Source organism: Nerophis lumbriciformis, linkage group LG14, assembly GCF_033978685.3.
Source record: "Nerophis lumbriciformis linkage group LG14, RoL_Nlum_v2.1, whole genome shotgun sequence".
NCBI classification, from domain to species: domain Eukaryota; kingdom Metazoa; phylum Chordata; class Actinopteri; order Syngnathiformes; family Syngnathidae; genus Nerophis; species Nerophis lumbriciformis.
Window position 1 is genome coordinate 26,878,824 of NC_084561.2, and position 20,794 is coordinate 26,899,617.

General features: G+C 39.1%; 1 protein-coding gene across 6 annotated transcripts in view; it reads right to left on the minus strand.

Moving 5' to 3' along the window:
* Positions 1-20,794, minus strand: part of lrp8 (low density lipoprotein receptor-related protein 8, apolipoprotein e receptor) — a 447,631-nt gene that overhangs the window by 129,397 nt on the left and 297,440 nt on the right. For all 6 annotated transcript variants that reach the window (XM_061975707.2, XM_061975706.2, XM_061975705.2 and 3 more), the window contains exons 5-6: positions 11,147-11,521; positions 3,814-3,936 (exon numbers count right to left, since the gene is read on the minus strand). In XM_061975707.2, coding sequence (XP_061831691.2) covers positions 3,814-3,936; positions 11,147-11,521 — 498 coding nt within the window. The remainder of the gene's footprint in view (positions 1-3,813; positions 3,937-11,146; positions 11,522-20,794) is intronic.

Sequence of the window (20,794 nt, forward strand, 5' to 3'; positions counted from 1 at the left end):
TCGCCACCTCATCGCAGGGGCTACCAGTTTGAAACACACTTAAATAAATTGCCAGAAATAGCCAATTTGCCCAATTTACCTTTAACTCTGTTATTATTAATAATTAATGATATTTATCTCTGTGGAAACACTGATCATCTTAATGATTTCTCACAATAAATATATATAGAAACAGATAAATATCAATATGCAACACTTTATTTTTATATTTTCTCTAAGTGCACATTTTTCAAATTGAACATTTTCAAATGATCACTTCTAAGACAGTCTTGTGAAATCACAATATCCCATTTTAACTAGCTAGCCACTAACATTTTTTAACAAATCATGAATTACTTTGCACCATGTTTGTACAAATAATAACTCATGTAAAATACAAAAGTCAACTCTCAAATTTTTAAATAAACCATGTCACACTTTGAACTGGACACCAAATCTGTTATCTGTTTCTTTGTCAGTTAGTGAAGACCAAGTCTTTAAAATATTTTCTTGGATTTTCAAATTCTATTTGAGTTTTGTCTCTCTTAGAATTAAAAATGTCGAGCAAAGCGAGACCAGCTTGCTAGTAAATAAATACAATTTAAAAAATAGAGGCAGCTCACTGGTAAGTGCTGCTATTTGAGCTCTTTTTAGAACAGGCCAGCGGGCTACTCATCTGGTCTTTACGGGCTACCTGTTGCCCGCGGGCACCGCGTTGGTGACCCCTGATTTATTTATTTAAAACTTGCTAACAGTTTTATCTAAAGACTTGGGTGTATTTTGAAGTGAAACTTTCCAGCGACTTTTGACTTGCCCTAATCACTTACCCAAAAGCAACCTACTCCGCCTTTGATGTAACCATTGGCAGTTCGGGTAAAAGGAGCATGTGCGGTCTGAATAAATTACGTCATTAATCGCACGTGTTAACACGTTAACTTTGACAGCCTTAACAATAACATAATGTTACAAAAAAAAAAGAGTAATGTGTAAAGTGCATGCTCAGGTCATCTTATGTTGATTGTTTCATTGTGAATATTTATTGTGAGTCATAGTTTAATGTACGCATGATATTGTCTGTAAATGTGTGCCTGCCTTAGGGCAACAGATGCAATTTTGCTCTTGTAGCTAATTCTGGCATATTTACGGTGATGCTTTGCTCATATGTTGATCAATATGCATTTTCCTAATCCAACAAAGCTATTCAATTAATCCAATATAGAAATGCTGTCTGAGAAAGAGCCAATCAGAGGCCACGATATTGAACGGCCTGCTAACATTTGGTTTGGTTTCATCTAGTGGCCAATACAACTGTAGTATTTTTACTTCCTTAAGCCATTTTATGTTTGAAAATGCCTAATTTAGGGCAAACGTGTAAAATATGCTTAAAAAATACTTCCCCCTCCCAAAACAATGTGGCGAAGCTGCAATATATGAAGTGAAATGTGGCGAGGCCTAACTGTACACAATACAAGAAAACATGTTGTAAACACATTCAAAATGGAGTAGAAAGAAGCACAAGCGTATAAGATGATCCAATCCTAAACCTTCTTCATTTTTCTTTAAAACTGTTGATTATCTGTTTTGTTTTCCTTTATATCACAGTATACGGTCTCCCGTAAACCAAATGAGGACAAGCAGTAAACAAAATGGATGTATACACATTTATGTACAGTATTCATACAATGAAAGATGTTCTCAAATACAGTTGTTCAATATATGTATTATATTATTTTAACAAGAACATGTTACATAACTGTGCTTTTATTTGGTTTGGTTTTCTGTCATCGTTTTTATTTTGATATATATATATATATATATATATATATATATATATATATATATATATATATATATATACTGTATACCGTATTTTTCGGACTATAAGTCGCAGTTTTTTTCATAGTTTGGCCGGGGGTGCGACTTATACTCAGGAGCGACTTATGTGTGAAATTATTAACACATTACCGTAAAATATCAAATAATATTATTTAGCTCATTCACGTAAGAGACTAGACGTATAAGATTTCATGGGATTTAGCGATTAGGAGTGACAGATTGTTTGGTAAACGTATAGCATGTTCTTTATGTTATAGTTATTTGAATGACTCTTACGATAATATGTTACGTTAACATACCAGGCACGTTCTCAGTTGGTTATTTATGCCTCATATAACGTACACTTATTCAGCCTGTTGTTCACTATTCTTTATTTATTTGAAATTGCCTTTCAAAAGTCTATTCTTGGTGGTGAGTTTTATCAAATACATTTCCCCCAAAAATGCGACTTATACTCCAGTGCGACATATATATGTTTTTTTTTCTTCTTTATTATGCATTTTCGGCCGGTGCGACTTATACTCCGGTGCGACTTATACTCCGAAAAATACGGTATATGCACACCAGGACCACAATGTATTGTATGGTTTTATTTTATTATATTATATTCAAAATATATGGGAATCAGCACCTCCAACTCCGAGTCCATGGTTCTCGCCCGGAAAAGGGTGGAGTGCCATCTCCGGGTTGGGGAGGAGATCTTGCCCCAAGGGGAGGAGTTCAAGTACCTCGGAGTCTTGTTCACGAGTGAGGGAAGAGTGGATCGTGAGGTCGACAGGCGGATCGATGCGGCGTCTTCAGTAATGCGGACGCTGTATCGATCCGTTGTGGTGAAGAAGGAGCTGAGCCGGAGGGCAAAGCTCTCAATTTACCAGTCGATCTACGTTCCCATCCTCACCTATAGTCATGAGCTTTGGGTCATGACCGAAAGGACAAGATCACGGGTACAAGCGGCCGAAATGAGTTTCCTCCGCCGGTTGGCGGGGCTCTCCCTTAGAGATAGGGTGAGAAGCTCTGCCATCCGGGGGGAGCTCAAAGCCGCTGCTCCTCCACGTCGAGAGGAGCCAGATGAGGTGGTTCGGGCATCTGGTCAGGATGCCTCGCGAACGCCTCCCTAGGGAGGTGTTTAGGGCACGTCCGACCAGTAGGAGGCCACGGGGAAGACCCAGGACACGTTGGGAAGACTATGTCTCCCAGCTGGCCAGGGAACGCCTCGGGATCCCCCGGGAAGAGCTGGACGAAGTGGCAGGGGAGAGGGAAGTCTGGGCTTCCCTGCTTAGGCTGCTGCCCCCGCGACCCGACCTCGGATAAGCGGAAGAAAATGGATGGATGGATGGATATTCAAAATATATTCCTAATAAATTCTGCTATTTATGACCTACTCCAATAATATCCTAATCTATTTAAAATACTATGTACATACTATCATTTTTGTGTTACTCAGTGGGCTAAATCTGGGATGACAAGAACTAAATGTTGGTATGACAATAAAGTTCCCTGAATTCTTGAATATGTACACAAAACACAAATACTGTATGATTAATGACAACAATGGAGTGTAATGTAATGTTGATATTTTGTTTCACCTCTTCTTAAAAGGGAAACAGAGCCTTCTTAGATTGTCTTACTGATGATACAAAGTTCGTATGTTCAATGACACTTTGAAAATTTGTTTTACACTGCGTTTTTTATGCTCAAAACATTTCTTTTTGTTTGTTTATTATATCTGTCTGTTTCGTCATATGCATTCTTTAAATGTAAAACCATTTCTCAAGATGACGACGCTAACCAGTGAAGCCAAGTGCAGTCATGTGTTACTTTTTTTTATGGGGCTTATATATTTCGTAGGTATATTTTAAGGGTAGCTCAAGAGAGATAAGAGACTACAAAATACAATTGCAAGTACAAGAGTATGTCACTATTTATCGCATGCGATTTTAGGACATGCTTTATCTAAGTGGCATTATTTTTCTTTATTTTCTGTGGCGTGCTGCTTACCGTTGACACAGCCGGCTTCATCACTGTAGTCTGGACAGTCGTGAACTTTATTACACTGTTTGGTGCCGTGGATACAGGAACCATCGCCACACTGGAACTCATCAGGTCGACATGTGAGCACGGCTGGGGGAACATAACACAGACAAATGGTAAAGTTAGCAACACATTTTACTAGAGATGTCCGATAAAATCGGACTGCCGATATTATCGGCCGATAAATGCTTTAGAATGTAATATCGGAAATCATCGGTATCGGTTTCAAAATGATCGGTATCGGTTTCAAAAAGTAAAATACATGACTTTTTAAAACGCCGCTGTGTACACGGACGTAGGGAGAAGTACAGAGCGCCAATAAACCTTAAAGACACTGCCTTTGCGTGCTGGCCCAGTCACATAATATCTACGGCTTTTCACACACACAAGTGAATGCAATTCATACTTGGTCAACAGCCATACAGGTCACACTGAGGGTGGCCGTATAAACAACTTTAACACTGTTACAAATATGCGCCACACTGTGAACCCACACCAAACAAGAATGACAAACACATTTCGGGAGAACATCCGCACCGTAACACAACATAAACACAACAGAACAAATACCCAGAACCCCTTGCGGCACTAACTCTTCCAGGACGCTACAATATACACACCCCACTACCCCCCCCCCTCCCCAACCTCAAACCCGCCCCCTCCCCAACCCTGCCCACCTCAACCTCCTCATGCTCTCTCAGAGAGAGCATGTCCCACATTCCAAGCTGCTGTTTTGAGGCATGTTAAAACTAAATAATGCATTTTGTGACTTCAATAATAAATATGGCAGTGCCATGTTGGCATTTTTTTCCCATAACTTGAGTTGATTTATTTTGGAAAACCTTGTTACATTGTTTAATGCATCCAGTGGGGCATCACAACAAAATTAGGCATACCGTATAAATCGCAGGTTTTTTCAGTTTGGCCGGTGGTGCGACTTATACTCTGGAGCGACTTATGTGTGAAATTATTAACACATTACTGTAAAATATCAAATAATATTATTTATCTCATTCACGTAATAGACTAGGCGTATATCAGCAATCGTCACACAGACACGTCAACCAATACAATTTTTTCGGGGGCGGGTCATGGCAGAAGTAAATTGTGAAAAATAAGATGCTACCTGCTACTACTTCCGTACCTATGAAAATGTAACATTTCAACATTGGCGGTAACTTATAAAAAACTAAGAAGGGCTGAACAAAAATGGCATCGAAAAGGAAATAATATACTGCAGGTTACAAGCTGGAAGTAGTGAAATATGCAGCAGCAAACGGCAATCGAGCAGCAGAAAGAAAGTTTGGAGTAAGCGAGAAAATTGTAAGGGACTGGCGAAAAATTTTCCCCAAAAATGCGACATATACTCTTGTGCAACTTATATATGTTTTTTTCCTTCTTTAAGTTAAAGATAAAGTTAAAGTACCAATGATTGTCACACACACACTAGGTGTGGTGAAATTTGTCCTCTGAATTTGACCCATCCCCTTGATCACCCCCTGGGAGGTGAGGGGAGCAGTGGGCAGCAGCGGTCCCGCGCCCGGGAATCATTTTTGGTGATTATTATACATTTTCTGCCGGTGTGACTTATACTCCGGAGCGATTTATAATCCGAAAAATACGGTAATAATGTGTTGATTCCACGAATGTATATATCGGTATCGGTTGATATCGGAATCGGTAATGAAGAGTTGGACAATATTGGAATATCGGATATCGGCATAAAACCCATTATCGGACATCTCTACATTTTACATTTGTTATTGAAGATGTTTATTCACTTTAAAGAAATCATTATTACAGTTGGGAAGGGATTCATATGGCCCTTTTCCTGGGTGGGTCTCGCGTGAGAGGAAAGGCGGGGTTAATCATTTTGCAACACAGTCTGTTGAAAACGATGGAAAGTGCCATTCTACATAGCAACTGATGCTTTGGTCAAAGTTGGAATTGCCACAAAACACATTTTGAGATATTCAACACTCCCCCATTCATCACGTTTCATGTGTCAGGTAAACTGTGATGAATGGGGCCTTATGAATCCTCTTCCTACTGTATTATCAGGCATCTAACCGGGCCTGCTCTAACAGCAAAGGGGATGTTCATTACATTTATTACCTCTTTAACTTGCTGTTTAATTATTCAGACATGGTGTTTGGGAGTTGTCTCTGCCATGGGAGGCGAACATAATCGATTCTTATACAAACTGTACTTCCATGAAAAGGCAAAGCTGTAGGGATAAAAGGTGTCCCAATATTTCGTTACGTGTGTTTATTTACTTACTTTACATACTTAGTGTCTATTAATACCAGTTTAGCATAGACATTCAGAAAGGCTGGATGAAAATTGTGGGATATGTACACCTGTGTTAGATGTCCTCAGTCTCTTGCCAAACTGGACCCGAGCTCAGCTGATTAGAGCCAATCACCAAGAAAAATACTCATCATCCTTTCATGGTTATTTATTACCTGCTGATTGTAATCATCAATTATTTTGATTAACATTGCCTTTCTTCCAGAAAAATCTGTTTTCTATTTTGTTGCACATATCACATTTGTATCCAATATGCATAGTTTGCATTAGAAATAACTCATTCCTAGGTCGGGAAATATAATACAACCGAAAAAAGGGGATATATTTCTGCAATTAATAAAGTTCAAAGAGACGCAGCAGGGGAGAACAAGGTGCATATGCGCAGTGATTATCTCATTGCTCGTTTTACAGCTCTCCTAGCTTAGGCAATCATTTTAAACTAATACATATCATTTGGCACGTACCTCCAACCTCCCCTAACTAATGCAACTATTATGAGCAGGCTTTTAGACACAGTTAAAATTATACCATCATTAATTTGCAATCTGGGTTACGTAAGCCATGTTTTGAACCACAACCCAAACACCAAAAAAACAAAAAAAACAACAAAAAAACATCACAGGTTGTCGATTAGTCAAAATTATTTTGCATTTGTCAAAACAGATAATTCACAATTTATATAACAATAAAAAAAGATTTGTTTGATGACTACACAGTACAAACATGGCAGATGGGGTCCGGTATTGTGTAATGAGTTCTCCATTTGATGTAATGAGTGCAGGTATGTTGGCCACATCTGCTACATGACACTCAGTCCCCTGCGTCGATCTTTGTCTTTGTGAGTTTTTCATGTTGCGTGAGGCTGCCATCATCTCCACAAACGGTGAAGAGGACACCAGATGGGCTTTATGCTTTATCAAAGGACCTCCCACTCGTGCACATACAGTACAACAAACACGCACTGTTACGGCTTCACTGCTTTTCCAGATACTACAGTTGCATGGCAACCCAAATCTGGCATTATAATGACAAAGTCAGCATTGAGCTTTCTTCAATCCATTGGGAACCCAACAATAGTCATTACTTTTCCCTATGAAATGCTCCAACATCTACTGTAATTGTACTGGCTTCACAATATGTATCATTATAAGATACAGAACTATATAATCATTACTTTCTGTGTTTTGGTTTTAGGTCAATGTTTTTTTTATTTCAGTGCATCCCTAATTAACATTGGATAGAGCACACAAATTGAAACTTTAAAAAAAGCTCCAAAGGGGTCAGTGCCCAACCAGCCATAAACTTCATTGCAAGTAGGGCTGCAATTAACAACTAATTTGATAATCGATTAATCTGTCGATTATTACTTTGATTAATCGATTAATAATCGGATAAAAGAGACAAACTACATTTCTATCTTTTCCAGTATTTTATTGGAAAAAAACAGCATACTGGCACCATACTTATTTTGATTATTGTTTCTCAGCTGTTTGTAAATGTTGCAGTTTATAAATAAAGGTTTATAAAAAAAAAAGATAAAAAGGCGCATAACATAGATCCAACGAATCGATGACTAAATTAATCGCCAACTATTTTTATAATCGATTTTAATCGATTAGTTGTTCCAGCCCTAACTGCAAGTCACTAAATATGTCCAATGAGTAAATCTACTTTTTCAATACAATCAACTAGTGTTGTCCTGATACCAATATTTTGGAAGTTCGGTACCAAAATTATTTCAAAACTTTTCGGTCCTTTTTGATACTTTTCTAAATAAAGGGGACCACAAAAAATGTCATTATTCGCTTTATTTTAACAAACAATCTTAGGGTACATAAACATATGTTTCTTATTGCAAGTTTGTCCTTAAATAAAAGAGTGAACATACAAGACAACTTGTCTTTTAGTAGTAAGTAAGCAAACAAAGGGTCCTAATTTAGCTGCTGACATATGCAGTAACATATTGTGTCATTTTCCATTCTATTATTTTGTCAAAATTATTAAGGACAAGTGGTAGAAAATGAATTATTAATCTACTTGTTAATTTACTGTTAATATCTGCTTACTTTCTCTTTTAACATGTTCTATCCACACTTCTGTTAAAATGTCATAAAATCATTTGAAATAATGTATTCTTCTATTGTTTGGATGCTTTACATTAGTTTTGGATGATACCACAAATTTGGGTATCAATCCGATACCAAGTAGTTACAGGATCATACGTTGGTCATATTCAAAGTCCTCATGTGTCCAGGGACATATTTCCTGAGTTTATAAAGATAATATAAGTAAAAGAAAAACGAAAAAAGATGTTGTGATGCCAAAAAATATCGACGTAATCATAGTAGTATCGACCAGATACGCTACTGTACTTGGTATCATTACAGTGGATGTTAGGTGTAGATCCACCAATCGCATTTGTTTACATTTTGACGCCGGTGAGCTACGGTGTGTAGTGAAGCATGTTTAGCTATTCCTCGTCCTGCAGGGATGATACTTGTAAGAAACTTACTTTATTTGTCGCCATGGAGGCGAGGATTAGTGATTTAGAAGTAGCTAAAACACTGCAGACTGCGAATGGACGTTAGCCATGTCTTAAAGCATCTCTTTCGGTGGGTTTCAGTGTTAAAACTTTGTAATGCGCCCTCATCCTTGCGCTCGGAGTGTGACACCTCAGGACACGCCCACGGCCGCGCACATCCAGGGACGTGCCGCGCATGTCTCTGCTCTGCAGCAGCCGCCAGCTGCAATCATTCACCGGCAATCGGCGCACCTGTCTGTAATGAGGAAGCTGCCTTCATAAGCCTGCTGAACCGGCCATCAGGCGCCGGAATATAGTCTCCTGTACCGTAAGCCGATACCCAGCTTTATGCTCTCTTTCTGTCCTGATCTCTGTGCTTTCCCTGTGTTGATTGTCGTGTCCTCCCTCACCCCGCAGTTCCCTGTGTGCATCCCCGAGTCACGCTGTGTGTCGTGCTCCTGGATTTTCCCTGTCTTCCTCGCGCCCCCTGGTTCTCGACTCCTCGCTCGCCCCGGACTACGACGACTCGCTCCTGCCTCTCGACCACGCTTCCGTCCCTGGACACCCTGCCTGCCTTGCCCTTTTCTGACAGCACCACTCCTCTCAACACGCACCTCCAACATTATGGTAAAACGCTCCAGTTAAATACTACACATAGTCTTACACCATACACACTCTTGGATTTTGTCACACTCCATTTCCTTAGTTAGTATATTTAGTATTGTTTGATTATTATATATATTTGGACTATATATACAGAGGTGGGTAGTAACGCGCTACATTTACTCTGTTACATCTACTTGAGTAACTTTTGGGATAAATTGTACTTCTAAGAGTAGTTTTAATGCAACATACTTTTACTTTTACTTGAGTATATTTATGGAGAAGAAACGCTACTTTTACTCCGCTACTTTTATCTACATTCAGCTCACTACTCGCTACTAATTTTTATCGATCTGTTAATGCACGCTTTGTTTGTTTTGGTCTGTCAGACAGACCTTCATAGTGCCCGCGTTTCAACAAATACAGTCACTGGTGACGTTCACTCCGTTCCACCAATCAGATGCAGTCACTGGTGACGTTGGACCAATCAAACAGAGCCAGGGGTCACATGACCTGACTTAAACAAGTTGAAAAACGTATTCGGGTGTTACCATTTAGTGGTCAATTGTACGGAATATGTACTGTACTGTGCAATCTACTAATAAAAGTTCCAATCAATCAATCAAAAGTGTGAAGGAAAAAAGACCCTTTTTTTATTTCAACCGTACATCCCGTCAAAAGCCTAAAGACTGACTGCACAGTTCCTGTCTTCACAATAAATGTGTCGCTCCATGGCGCCTGCGCTTTCAAAATAAGAGTCTCCGAAAGCCAGCGCAAACAAGCTAGCAAGCTACGGAGTTTGCCGCCAATGTATTTCTTGTAAAGTGTATGAAAACGAATATGGAAGCTGGACAAATAAGATGCCAAAAAGCAACCACTTTCATGTGGTATTAGACAGAAAGGAGGAACTTTTTTTCTCCTCCATTTGAAAACGAGGACGTAATCAGCACTACTGTCTGATTACAATCAATGCAAGTCGTCAGAATCAGGTAATACACCAACTTATATTCTTGTCTTCATGAAAGAAAGGAATCTATATGTGTTAAACATGCATGTATATTCATTAAAACACCTTTAACATGTAAACAAAAACGGCAAAATAAATAAATATAAACTATATACTGTATATATCAATGTATGTATATATATATACAGTATATATGTGTATATATATATGTATATATATATATATATATATATATATATATATATATATATATATATATATATATATATGTGTGTGTGTGTGTGTGTGTGTGTGTGTGTGTGTGTGTATGTATGTATGTATATATATATATATATATATATATATATATATATATATGATATGTGTGTGTATGTTACTCATCAGTTACTCAGTACTTGAGTAGTTTTTTCACAACATACTTTTTACTTTTACTCAAGTAAATATTTGGGTGACTACTCCTTACTTTTACTTGAGTAATAAATCTCTAAAGTAACAGTACTCTTACTTGAGTACAATTTCTGGCTACTCTACCCACCTCTGTATATATATAATAAATCTTTGGACATTACTGCACTCTGGTGTCAGTTGCCGTCACCTTCCCCTGTTAAACCATAACATCACCTTTATCGTTAGTTTTCAAGCCAAAATGCGTCCGTTCTCCCTTTTCTGTCTACACACTGTGTCTGCTTGTAAGTACTCCGTGATTGTGTGCCGCCGAACATTCTCGTCTGCTCGAAAACCAGCAATGTCACAACGTGACGACGACGGGGGCGGAGGGGGATGCTGGACCAATACTTTTCAGAGACGGTATAGTACCGAATATGATTCATTAGTATCGCGGTTCTGTACTAATACCGGTACAACATACAACACTACAATGAACACAAAAGTCTACTTACGACAGTTTGACTCATCAGATTTGTCCTTGCAGTCTGCGTCTCCGTCACATTTCCAGTTGATACGGACACACTCTCCGCTTCCGCACTGGAACTCGTTCACCATGCACCGAGGTTTCTGGGGTTCGGTCCTCCTGCTGCAGCGCTCCATGGATTCGTCCGACTTATCCTTGCAGTCTGGGTCCCCGTCACAGCTCCACAGTGCCGGGATACATTCCGAGTCATTGCAGCGGAATTCGTGCTGGTCGCAGCTGGGGAACGAGCACTTTTCTTCATCACTGCCGTCTCCGCAGTCGTCGTCGCCATCGCAGACGAAGATCGGCGCTATGCACTTTCCGTTATGGCATTGGAAATCCTTGGAGGGACAGGCTTTGGCATCTGCAGAAACAGAAACATGGAGTAAGCAGAGGGAGTGAATATTAAATGGCAATGTTTTTGATGAAATACAAGGTGTAAATGAGCCAAAGTACTTTTTAAAAAACTTTGTGGGGACAGTTTATATTCATATTCATATTCGAGATGAACTACAACAGATCGTGAGTCTCAGACACAAAGGGCCTGAGCTACTAAAATCCAAATACCACACAATAAACAGTTAGCAAACTATAACATGGTGTGTATTATTAGTTGGTGTGTGATTTGCGTACAAAGACCGCCTCATTTAAATGAGGTTTTGCGTGTACTACGCAGCATTCACCATGGCAACACTCATTTACTGCACATTCATATCACTATGCTCTTACCTGTGGCCTTATTTTTGGACATTTACAACAGAACAATGAACCCACTTTTTTTAGCGTGCTGAAGGTGCGCTCATGGAAGATGCTTGTAATAACTGTGTGTGTGCGCTGGAATGTTTCAGACGCAAGAAAATACATATTGCAAAACGTTTTTTTTTCCATATAGGAGATATGCCAATAACAAACGTCATTAAAAACAGGACGGCAGGCACCAAACGAATACATTGAATTTGTTTTGATCAGCCTCTTATGTCATCCAGCGGCTGAATAATTATAAAATGATATTGCGACCCTGAAAGGGGAAAGCAGTAGAAAATGAATGGATGGATATGAGAATCAGAATCAGATATACTTTATTAATCCCCAAGGAGAATTGCTAAATAGATATGACATGACTTAAAATGTTATTTTTGACAGTCCAAATATGTTGATTCACATACAGTACGTAGGACAGAGCTGCAGTGCCATCACTTCCTTTCTCAAAGCCATTTCTGCACAACTGCCAGCTTGCATGTCCTTTCTAGATGTCTTGATAAATCACACTGCGTGTGCTAAATGACTATATGTGCATTTTCTCCTCCCAGTATTCAGGGAGTTGCGATGATCAGCATATTTTCTGCATATTCATGAAAACAAATCATCCATCCATCCATTTTCTACCGCTTATTCCCTTCAGGGTCGCATCAGTTGTCCCCTATATCGGTCTGTGACGCATTTGCTACCGGGCCGCACACAATATTAAATAATTTATAAACAAACACATTGTCTTCGACTTAACATTCACCTGTCCCACAAGACCAAGGGTCCCCAAACTTTTTGACTCGGGGGCCGCATTAGGTTAAAACAATTTGGCGGGGCTGTAAATATATATAAATATATATATATATACACAAACCCCGTTTCCATATGCGTTGGGAAATTGTGTTAGATGTAAATATAAACTGAATACAATGATTTGCAAATCCTTTTCAACCCATATTCAATTGAATGCACTACAAAGACAATATATTTGATGTTCAAACTCATAAACTTTATTTTTTTTTTGCAAATAATAATTAACTTACAATTTCATGACTGCAACACGTGCCAAAGTAGTTGGGAAAGGGCATGTTCACCACTGTGTTACATGGCCTTTCCTTTTAACAACACTCAGTAAACGTTTGGGAACTGAGGAGACATATTTTTTAAGCTTCTCAGGTGGAATTCTTTCCCATTCTTGCTTGATGTACAACTTAAGTTGTTCAACAGTCCGGGGGTCTCCGTTGTGGTATTTTAGGCTTCATAATGCGCCACACATTTTCAATGGGAGACAGGTCTGGACTACAGGCAGGCCAGTCTAGTACCCGCACTCTTTTACTATGAAGCCACGTTGATGTAACATGTGGCTTGGCATTGTCTTGCTGAAATAAGCAGGGGCGTCCATGATAACGTTGCTTGGATGGCAACATACAGTATGTTTCTCCAAAACCTGTATGTACCTTTCAGCATTAATGGCGCCTTCACAGATGTGTAAGTTACCCATGTCTTGGGCACTAATACACCCTCATACCATCACAGACTCTGGCTTTTCAACTTTGCGCCGATAACAATCCGGATGGTTCTTTTCCTCTTTGGTCCGGAGGACACGACGTCCACAGTTTCCAAAAACAATTTGAAATGTGGACTCGTCAGACCACAGAACACTTTTCCACTTTGTATCAGTCCATCTTAGATGAGCTCAGGCCCAGCGAAGCCAACGGCGTTTCTGGGTGTTGTTGATAAACGGTTTTCGCCTTGCATAGGAGAGTTTTAACTTGCACTTACAGATGTAGCGACCAACTGTAGTTACTGACAGTGGGTTTCTGAAGTGTTCCTGAGCCCATTTGGTGATATCCTTTGCACACTGATGTTGCTTGTTGATGCAGTACAGCCTGAGGGATCGAAGGTCACGGGCTTAGCTGCTTACGTGCAGTGATTTCTCCAGATTCTCTGAACCCTGTGATGATATTACGGACCGTAGATGGTGAAATCCCTAAATTCCTTGCAATAGCTGGTTGAGAAAGGTTTTTCTTAAACTGTTCAACAATTTGCTCACGCATTTGTTGACAAAGTGGTGACCCTCGCCCCATCCTTGTTTGTGAATGACTGAGCATTTCATGGAATCTACTTTTATACCCAATCATGGCACCCACATGTTCCCAATTTGCCTGTTCACCTGTGGGATGTTCCAAATATGAGCATTCCTCAACTTTATCAGTATTTACTGCCACCTTTCCCAACTTCTTTGTCACATGTTACTGGCATCAAATTCTAAAGTTAATGATTATTTGCAAAAAAAAAAAAAGGTTTATCAGTTTGAACATCAAATATGTTGTTTTTGTAGCATATTCAATTGAATATGGGTTGGAAATGATTTGCAAATCATTGTATTCCGTTTATATTTACATCTAACACAATTTCCCAACTCATATGGAAACGGGGTTTGTATATATATATATATATATATATATATATATATATATATATATATATATATATATATATATATATATATACGTATACACGGTATAGGCCAAAAGTTTGGACACACCTTCTCAATGAGTTTTCTTTATTTTCATGACTATTTACATTATAGATTGTCACTGAAGGCATCAAAACTATGAATGGACACATGTGGAGTTATGTACTTAACAAAAAATGGTGAAATAACTAAAAATATGTTTTATATTCTAGTTTCTTCAAAATAGCCACCCTTTGCTCTTATTACTGCTTTGCACACTCTTGGCATTCTCTTTCGATGAGCTTCAAGAGGTAGTCTCCTGAAATGGTATTCACTTCACAGGTGTCATTGTTTTGATGCCTTCAGCGACAACCTACAAGGTAAATAGTCTTGAAAATAAAGAAAATGCATTAAAAGTAGAAGGTGTATGAAAATGGATCGGAACGCACAGATTTGAATTAAAAATAAATAAATAAATAAATAAATAAATAAATATATATATATATATATATATATATATATATATATATATATATATTATTTTTTTTAATTTAAACTTGGGACTTCCCGAGGGCCAGATTTTGTACGCTGGCGGGCCGGATCCGGTTTGGGGACCCCTGCACTAGACACAACAATAAGCTTGTTTATAGATGTATTACAAAACTCCTGATAGGAAGTTGCAGTTTGATATATTATTTATATTTTTGTTACATGGGACAATGCACATTAATCAACATATACAATATAAATGTATATGCTCCAGATACTAGCCAAGGACTGATTTCCATGTCATCACAAAGAAACAAGCGTTATTGTGACTTGTATTTTTCCTGCACTTATTGCTGTATTTATCTGCCACACGGAAGGCCGGTCCGTGACAACAACGCCTACATTAAACCAAAAAGGTTGGGGACCTCTGCGCTAAATGGATTGCCCTCTTTATATTGCTCACTTAAGAGATGCAATCTTCTGCGAACAAGTTTAGTAGATCAGCTTTGCATGCGCTATTAATTTTGCACATGTGTTAACCTTTAGTAAATCAGGCCGAAAAGGTCCATTTAACTATACAGCCATGCGTCCCAATACTTTTGTCCATACATTGCAGGCTGATCTTTATTTAGACTACTTTTTGCCAACTTCTTCCATCTTCAACTTAAATTAAGTTTGCGCTCGTGCTCCTCTTAGAAGCTGACTCTAGAAGCATGTGGGAGTCGATAAGAGAAATGTGCAAGTTGAAGGACAGATAGTTAACTTATCAGAGCATACATTAAAACTCATTGGGGAGGCTGAAATATCGGCAGTAATAAGCTCGTCCCTCCATCTTAGCTGGGAAATTTTGGTTAATGAGCACAGGGAAAATGTTCTCATTCCTCTCAGTCTTTGAGTATCTGACGCAAGACTAAGGACTCTGATCTTTCGTCAACATGGTGACAGATTCAAGATGTGTTAAATACTGCACATAGGGGAAACAAACAGAAATCTACTAAACTACAAAGCGCGAAAATGCCAACCTTCAGACAAATATTGTACCACATAAACACATCAAGTGAATGTGACAGTTAATAATAGTTGGGTGCAGTTGAGAGTCTGGAGGGTCACAGATGGGTACAGGCCCCAATTGAACTGTCATGTGTTATGACTCAGGAGATTGTACACAATAGTCTGCATGTTCTAGTTTATGCGCCTCTAAAATATTTCATTAAATATTGCTGGGATAATCATAAATCATCATTACTAATTACTAAGGGTGTACGATAATTACCAGACAGATAATCATCGGATCAAGATCAAGAATTATGACGTTACACTGATATTTTGATAACATTATAAAAATAGCACTGATAACAGATATGTTTCAATACTATGTGGGTTACGGTGAACAAATCAAGCGCTCCTACTTAGTAAGAAGTCTTTGTCACTACACGATCGGTACCGGAAGACACGATCGTTTCACGCGTGTCCAAAAACTACGTCACTTACTGGAGTGGCAATTTTTTTTTACCACGGTGGTTCTGCGACGTCACGTTCACTGATATTTGAATGTTTTATTCATGTTTTGTACAAAACCAGTGAAGTTGGCATGTTGTGTAAATTGTAAATAAAAACAGAATACAAGGATTTGCAAATCCTTTTCAACTTATATTTGTCAAGACTTGAACTATGGCGTGGTTTGTTCTCCCGTGGTGCAAATGATTTGGACCATACGTGGCGTGAAGGGGAGTACATGATTTAATTTAATATTATCAAAAAAAGAACAAACGAAAGGCGCGCACAATGGCGGAGGTAAAAAACTTGGCTAGTGAAAATAAAACTTGCACAAAGACAGAAACTGTGAACAATGAAACAAAAACTTACTTGGCATGGGACTGTGAACATGGCATTTATGCAGAGTGACGATAAAGAGTGTGTCAGGGGTATGAATGCGGATGTCGCCAGAAAGACAAACTGAAAACAATGAACTTAAATACTACAGACATGATTAGTGAAAACAGGTGCGTGACTCAAAACGTGAAACAGGTGCGTGACGTGACAGGTGAAAACTAATGGTTGCTATGGTGACAAAACAAACAAAAGTGCACAAAAAGTCCAAAAACAAAACCGAACATGACTAAAACAAAACATGATCACACAGACATGACAATATTCAATTGAATAAACTGCAAAGACAATATTTTTTTTTTTGCAAATAATCATTAACTTACATTTTAATGGCAGCCACACAAAAGGTGGCACATTGGCATTTTTACCACTGTGTTACATGGCCTTTCCTTTTAACAACACTCAGTAAACGTTTGGGAACTGAAGAGACCAATTTTTGAAGCTTTTCAGGTGGAATTATTTCCCATTCTTGCTTGATGTGCAACAGTCCGGGGTCTCCGTTGTTGTATTTTACGCTTTATAATGCGCCACACATTTTCAATGGGAGACAGCTCAGCTCCTTCTTCACCACAACGGATTGATAAAGCGTCCGCATTACTGAAGATGCCGCACCGATCCGCCTGTCGATCTCACGATCCACTCTTCCCTCACTCGTGAACAAGACTCCTAGGTACTTGAACTCCTCCACTTGGGGCAGGGTCTCCTCCCCAACCCGGAGATGGCATTCCACCTTTTTCCGGGCGAGAACCATGGACTTGGACTTGGAGGTGCTGATTCTCATCCCAGTCGCTTCACACTCGGCTGCGAACCGATCCAGGGAGAGCTGTAGATCCTGGCCAGATGAAGCCATCAGGACCACATCATCTGCAAAAAGCAGAGACCTAATCCTGCATCCACCAAACCGGATTCCCTCAACGCCTTGACTGCGCCTAGAAATTCTGTCCATAAAAGTTATGAACAGAATCGGTGACAAAGGGCAGCCTTGGCGGAGTCCAACCCTCACTGGAAACGTGTCCGACTTACTGCCGGCAATGCGGACCAAGCTCTGACACTGATCGTACAGGGAGCGGACCGCCACAATCAGACAGTCCGATACCCCATACTTTCTGAGCACTCTCCACAGGACTTCCCAAGGGGACACGATCGAATGCCTTCTCCAAGTCCACAAAGCACATGTAGACTGGTTGGGCAAACTCCCATGCACCCTCAAGGACCCTGCCGAGATTATAGAGCTGGTCCACAGTTCCACGACCATGACAAAAACCACACTGTTCCTCCTGAATCCGAGGTTCGACTATCCGGCGTAGCCTCCTCTCCAGTACACCTGAATAAACATTACCGGGAAGGCTGAGGAGTGTGATCCCACGATAGTTGGGGCACACCCTCCGGTTCCCCTTCTTAAAGAGAGGAACCACCACCCCGGTCTGCCAATCCAGAGGTACCGCCCCCGATGTCCATGCGATGCTGCAACCAAGACAGCCCCACAGCATCCAGAGCCTTAAGGAACTCCGGGCGGATCTCATCCTTCCCCGGGGCCTTGCCACCGAAAAGCTTTTTAACTACCTCAGCAACCTCAACCCCAGACTCCGAACAATGTTGACAAATTAAGGAGTAATGGGAGATTTTAATGAACAACACAAATCTTGAACGAAATTCATACTGAGGCACGGTTTTCGACTAACTCTAATAGTTGGTAAAGAAGTCACATGCAAAATGAATACTTCTGGACTCGCAATTGACAGCCAAGAGGCTTCATAATTGCTCGAGCAGGGACAATTGGACAGTGTCAAGAGGTGGTAAGTAAGGTCACTGGCGGCTAGTTGGAAATTTCAAATGTTTTCTACACACTACATGCCTTGTTTGAAAGTTGAATTAGCAAATAAGTCTGAATCATTTGAGCCGGGTTGTGAATTATGAAACATTCAGAGGGGATGAAGTAAAGTAAAGGTTTGTACTGAACCCTGAAAGTAACACAATGTATGATTTAGCTCTTTAGTGGGTTCAATGTGGTGTAAAAATACAACAATTGAAGTGTGATGACAGCATAAATAAAGTAAATAAATAAAGAGATTGAATGTTTTCAGGTGCAAACTGCATCTCCCGTTGTCGCCCCTGTGGGCGGCCCCCTTTCAGCAAAACCCTTCTCGTAGTGACAGCACTAATTTCCCTTAAACTCGCCGGAGCTCACAAAGTAAACAAACATGGCTTCCGTCGGTTGTGCGGCATTTCGTTTGGTCCTTTCCGAAGAAGACATCCTGCGAACCGCCTGCACCAAACACTTTGATGAAGAAATAAAGACACAGGCTTTGGTATATCAAACCTTATCATCCAACCCTGAAACCCCCAGCATTCATGCCTCGAAAGCCTATTAAGACGCTTCCAACGGCAAAGAAGTTGCATCCCAAAGTGAACCTCGAAGAAAAGCCGTTGGCCATTCTCATTGCTGCAGGGTCCGAAGAGTGCAAAAGGGGCCGTCGGCCAAAGCTGTAATATATATGTGCAGCTGCGCCAGAAGCTAACACATAAAACCGCTATTTTTTTGGATATACTGTACATTTGCAAGCATAATACGACGTGATCGCCACACTTATAGATAGAAATAAGGATAGAAGATTACTCATTTTTGGATATGCTGTTATCTATACCTCAGTAATGATGTCATATTTGGTTAGGACAAATCTACAAGTACAGTTCTTCATATACTGTACACATTTGTTTACCCCCAGGAGTGCATAGACCACAGTTAAATCTACATTTAAAAAAAGGATATATGTTATTTGTTGTCTGATTTAATATCGGCTTGAAAAAAAATATTGTGCATCCCCACTGATTACGCTTTCTTGCAGAGCTGACGTTTTCGAGATACGAGTATCAATTGGTCATCACTACACACAGACTGAAACATTTCAAGAATGTATTTCTAAATTATTATATTTTACAACTACTTAGGGTTGCGCAATATAGACAATATACAATACTAATTGTATCAACTTGGCGCAAATTTGACAGCAACAAGTGGATATATATATATATATATATATATATATATATATACACACACACATATATACATATATATATATATATATGTATATATATACACACACACATATATATATATATATATATATAAACATATATTTATATACATACATATATATACATATTTATAGATATATATATACATATATACACATATATATGCACTTATATATATATACACATATATACACATTATATATATATATATATATATATATATATATATATATATATATATATACATATACATATACATATACATATATATATATATATATATATATATATATATATATATATATATAAGCATTGGTAATGGTATAATGCCCATGTAACTATTTGGTATTGGATCGATCGATACCAAAATGTGTAGTATCGCCTGACAGAGTATCCAAAAAAACAAAAGTGTGTATATATATATATATATATATATATATATATATATATATATATATATATATATATATATATATATATATATGTGACTTCATCACAGTCAGATTTACAAACATATGAACCCTAAAGAGTATCATATTCACCATTTGATTGGCAGCAGTTAACGGGTTATGTTTAAAAGCTCAGACCAGCATTCTTCCCTGCTTGGCACTAAGCATCAAGGGTTGGAATTGGGGGTTAAATCACCCAAAATTATTCCCGGGTGCGGCGCCGCTGCTGCCCACTGCTCCCCTCACCTCCCAGGGGGTGATCAAGGGATGGGTCAAATGCAGAGGACACATTTCACCACACCTAGTGTGTGTGTGACAATCATTGGTACTTTAACTTAACTTTAACTTTACACATACAAACTGTAGCACACAAAAAAAGCACATTTAATTTAAAAAACGTTATTATGGTCTTACCTTTACTTATAAGTGCGGGAACAGTGGTGTTCGTGTTGGAGGAGTTGTGAATGAATGAAATATGAAATCCGTGCTGCAGGCTGCAGGTGTACCTAATGTTGTGTCCCTGCAGTCGTTCACGGCTCCTCCGGCGCGAGCATTGTTGTTTTTG